Genomic DNA, 5012 nt, shown 5'->3' on the forward strand with positions numbered 1-5012 from the left:
ACCAAATACATATGAAAAATAAGTCACTATAATACGCTTACAAGTTTATCCACATAGGTCAAGCTATCCCTTAGTGGCAAAGGCAGGATTCTATCCCATGACCCCATGATAAATTATTAATATTTTTATCAACTAGACTAGCTAACACTTTCAAAATGTTAGATATGGTCTTTAGTAAGAGGATATGATACATCATCACCAGATTAATATTTTAGGTGTTAGTATTTGTCACAAGATTAATATTTTAGGTGTTAGATACTTCAATTTACCCCCTCATGTGGATGGTGTGCAACCAACATGGATCAGAGGAAGGTTGATAGTTCATGTCCAACCAACATGTAATAGGTTTTCGTTGTCTATAATGATGTCATTGGAAAACCTTAACCACGTTCTTCCATTGTAAAGGCTCCACTTGTTCCTTAATAATACTGGCCCATAGTTGGACCACCAACTATTTGGTACAATATATAGCTGATTTCCTACTATAAAAAAAAGGTTTTCTAAGAGCCATATATGAAAAAAAAAATGTTTTCTTTGACCTCCACCCACACTTGTTGGCTCAACCATAATAATTCAAATCTAATATTTTTGGAATAGTTCAAAACTTTCTTGGTTTTGTTGAGGTAGTTAATTGATAAAAGAACTTTTTTTCTAAGCAAGAGTATATATAGTTCATGCGCAATCCAATTCTTTGTTCCCTACTAAATAAGACAACATGAAGATAAAAACATTGAATCTTACATCTATTTGATCATTCTTTTGAGAAAGTGCTATTTACAAGGGGAAATAAACTTAGATTTCCAAAATTATCAAAAAATCCCATGTTGTCAACAAAAAAAGAAAAAAATTCCATAGTGCTCTACTATGATTGACTTTTCAATTATACTCTTGCTTTCTTAAATGATAACCCAAATTTCCTTTTTTTGTTTCTTTTTTTTTGTTTTTTATCTGGCCACCGCCAAACACTAAATCGTATATCAACACTTTCTCACACTAGTTGGGTCCCGCAGGTCATTCGACGTAGCGAGCGGGGCATACTCGGATCGGTATGAGCCGGTTATCATTATTTATTTTGGTACAGCCAAGACCTATCATTTTCGAGCTTTGGAGCGCCGTCAATTAAGGGGTACCTACGTGACCAACAGGACGGACTGTGGATGTTGTGTTGTGCTTGACGGCACATGTCATCATCATCGTTTTAAGATTTATGAAAGAACCCAACTCTTCTTAAGATTAAAGAAAGACCTGAAATCAATTATAGTGGAGACACGTCAAAGGGAATGTTTGCTATTGAGTTTTCTTTAGTAAAGATATCTAATGATTACAGATCAAGCTGTCTCGGCTGGTCGAAGACAAAAGAAGACACTAACCATATCAACCTTAATCGCAGCTAATAATGCATGGTGCCAAGTCACTGGGTGGGTAATTAGTGACCACGAGTCTTTTGCCCCAACTCAGTATGTTTTTTTTTTCTATTTTTATTTAATTTAAGAAAGACGTATGTGATGTTATCTTGTGGAGATTGCTAATGCAACCGGTTGTTCTGGCTGATGACTTTTACATACTGAAGAAAGAAAGAGCTCAATATAACAACAAGGATCTCATGCCATTCTAACGGCGACGGGTCAATGAATACGTGTCCGATGCTTCCGGCACATTAAAGAATGACCTTAGCACATACTTGGTTGATATCATCATGAATCTCATGGAGGTGCCAGCGCTTGCGGCTATATATATCTCCCTCCCTTCCGAGGAGAGCGTGCAATCATATCTTCTCCAAACGAGTGCCTACTTATCTGCAAATGGTGATCAGTAGCTCAATTTGCATGATTTCCCTCTCTCTCTCTCTCTCTATATATATATATATATATGCATGTATATATATATATATATATATATATATATATATATATATATATATATATATATATATATATATATATATCTATAAATATATATATATGTATATATATATATAGATTTTTTATAATTTTGATTATATTTGGTGTTCCTAATGAGCGAATGGATGCACGTATTTATGCAGGCCAACGTGATCAAAGTCGGGCCGTGGGGTGGTAAAGGAGGGAGTACATCGGATACTAGTGTGGTAACTCAAGACATCACCCACATCAAGATATAATCAAAATTATAGAAACATATATATATATATATATATATATGTATGTATATATATATATATATGTATGTATATATATATATGTATGTATATATATATGTATGTATGTATATATATATATATAAATATATATATATATATACATATATATATATATATACATACGTATATATATATATATATATATATATATATATATATATATATATACATATATGTATATATGTATATATATATACATATATACATATATATATATATACATATATACATAAATATATATATACATATATATATATATATATACATACATATATATATGTTTCTATAATTTTGATTATATTTGGTGTTCCTAATGAACGAATGGATGCACTTATTTATGCAGGCCAATGCGACCAAGGTCGGGCCGTGGGGTGGTAAAGGAGGGAGTACGTCGGATACTTTAGTGGTAACTCAAGACATCACCCACATCAAGATATAATCAAAATTATAGAAACATATATATATATATATATATATATATATGTATATATATATATATATGTATGTATATATATATATATGTATGTATATATATATATATGTATGTATATATATATATATTTATATATATATATGTATGTATATATATATATATATATATATATATATATATATATATATACATACGTATATATATACATACATATATATATATATATATATATATATATATATATATATATATATATATATATATATATATATATATATACATACATATATATATGTTTCTATAATTTTGATTATATTTGGTGTTCCTAATGAACGAATGGATGCACTTATTTATGCAGGCCAATGCGACCAAGGTCGAGCCGTGGGGTGGTAAAGGAGGGAGTACGTGGGATACTTTAGTGGTAACTCAAGACATCACCCACATCAAGATTTACTATGGAGATGTCATAGACGGGTTGGACATAACATACGTCACGAATGGCAAACGCCAAACCTTGAAAGTTGGAGACACAATTGGGGCTGTATGGAACGAGGTACGTTCGGATGTACAAGGAAACCAGCATATCACTATATAAAAAGTTTTATGAGCTTCAAATGACTGTTTCCCTCTTAGGATTCTAACTATTTCATTGTTTTTAATTTTTTAAGATCATTCTCAAGAAGGACGAGTACTTCAACTCCATCTCAGGATTTTACGGTCCAACGATTCCGGAAGATGTTATTGCCATAAAACAGCTTACTCTCGGCACCAATAAGGGCACAAGTGTAACTGTTGGTACAACGCAAGGGGGAGACTTTCCCTTCCCCTTTTCACCACTTCTTCTTTACAAGATCGTGGGATTTCTTGGACATTCAAGCACAGTTATAGACGCAATTGGAATTTACTACGAGGAAATAATGGGTAAAAACTAGTCCATGAATGCCGAAGGGATATTGCTGCTACATGAATGCTCTAGTAAATAAGTAGTGGCAGCTGATGTTCGTCTCCTTGTGATCATCGTCGTCGTCGTTGTACTCGTCGCTTAATGTATCTTTGAATAAATTATGATGTGTTTGTGGGTCCTCTTTGATATGTTTCGACTAAAATCAATCTTTTGTGTTGGGCAACGCATTCCGATTCACATCCAAATCTCGCGGCGTTGCCAGTGGCCTTTGGTTTCTCTAAGCACGTATCTTGAAGTTGCTAGGTTTCGTGATATTTGACAGGGGAGGACTCGTCCTATGTTAGTGGTTGTTTTTCTCTCCAAAAACCTTATAGCAATGAATGGTAATAAACACCTTCTTCACTGCATACTCAATTTTGTACGATGATTCAGTCTACCTAATTGCCTTGTTTAACTCTAGTATGTAAAATTTGACACAGCCACCTGCAAGACAAGCGTCCCAAGGGCTTGTACTCATAATTGACATTTATCTTCTCACATTACTGCACTTGTTGTTTCTAGGGCAGACGAAAATTAACTTGTTATCTCTTAACTTGTGTGATGACAAGTATAGCGAGCACACAGATGAGTGTCTCTAAACTAAGTTCATATAACTCAAAAGCGAAGGAGAGTTGAAATTTTTAATAAATACTCAAAAAAATTTCTTTCTATCTTTCTTTTCTTTTTTCTTCTTTGTTTTTTTATTATTCCCTATGTTCTTCCTCTTCCTTTTTAAAATTTTTTTTCTATCAAATTTCTCTCAGAAGATATATTCTTCAAGAAAAAGAGAACACTTAATAAAAGGAGTCCTACCAATTTAGTATCACAGCCATGTCATGAAATGTTGTATTGAAGCCTTTTAACAGATCAGTTAGACATTATAAGTCAAAATCATTAGTGGAACAACAGCGGGAGAGGGCATCAGAGAAAGCCTCTATCAATCAACAAGGATGCATGATGAAGGATAAATATATATTATCTCCCTGATCTATGAGGTCTATTTAATTCTTTTGTCTAATCTCAAATTGTCCCTGCTTCTATATCCATCTCTTTGTTGTATCGACTCATTGCCTCTTTTTCTTCCTTCCTATTATGTATCATAGCATTCATGGGTGACTTCTACGTGCAACATTGGACCAAATACAAAGAGTATTTGGTACCCTATAAATTCTTTTTAAGATTAAAAATGTGAATGTTGTCTTGTGGAGATATGCCAATGGGCGTGCTTCTGTCCTATCACATGAATTGACATCCTGTTTTGTATTAAAAAAGAAAGACTTTGACTTTTCTTAGGCTTAAAGAAAGACCGACATGTTGGTGTTTCATAATGACATGATATTTAGATTAAAATTGGGCATCGACTTATACATATTGAGTGATAGTAGTGCAGGTTCTTTATCTTATCTGTAGTATCAAAGACGATATTAAGACCGCGAGGGCTATCTATATACCCCCGA

The 5012-nt window shown here is 33.0% G+C and overlaps 1 protein-coding gene across 1 annotated transcript; it reads left to right on the forward strand.

Annotated features, from left to right (window-relative positions):
* Window positions 1–1765: 1765 nt before the first annotated feature.
* On the forward strand, window positions 1766–3704 carry LOC135650793 (jacalin-related lectin 19-like). Its single transcript, XM_065170391.1, has 5 exons — window positions 1766–1805; window positions 2045–2107; window positions 2523–2585; window positions 2971–3165; window positions 3281–3704. Exons 1-5 carry the CDS (start codon window positions 1803–1805, stop codon window positions 3542–3544), a joined length of 588 nt encoding a protein of 195 aa, XP_065026463.1. The 5' UTR covers window positions 1766–1802; the 3' UTR covers window positions 3545–3704.
* The last annotated feature ends 1308 nt before the right edge of the window (window positions 3705–5012 follow it).

This window comes from Musa acuminata, chromosome BXJ3-10 (assembly GCF_036884655.1).
Source record: "Musa acuminata AAA Group cultivar baxijiao chromosome BXJ3-10, Cavendish_Baxijiao_AAA, whole genome shotgun sequence".
Taxonomy (NCBI): Eukaryota; Viridiplantae; Streptophyta; class Magnoliopsida; order Zingiberales; family Musaceae; genus Musa; species Musa acuminata.

What these genes read in the sequence shown, in the direction of transcription:
- LOC135650793 (XM_065170391.1), top strand. An exon ending in GTACATCGGATACTAGTGTG is followed by an intron (nt 2,108 to 2,522) that starts GTAACTCAAGAC and finishes TTATTTATGCAG; the next exon opens with GCCAATGCGACCAAGGTCGG. An exon ending in GTACGTCGGATACTTTAGTG is followed by an intron (nt 2,586 to 2,970) that starts GTAACTCAAGAC and finishes TTATTTATGCAG; the next exon opens with GCCAATGCGACCAAGGTCGA.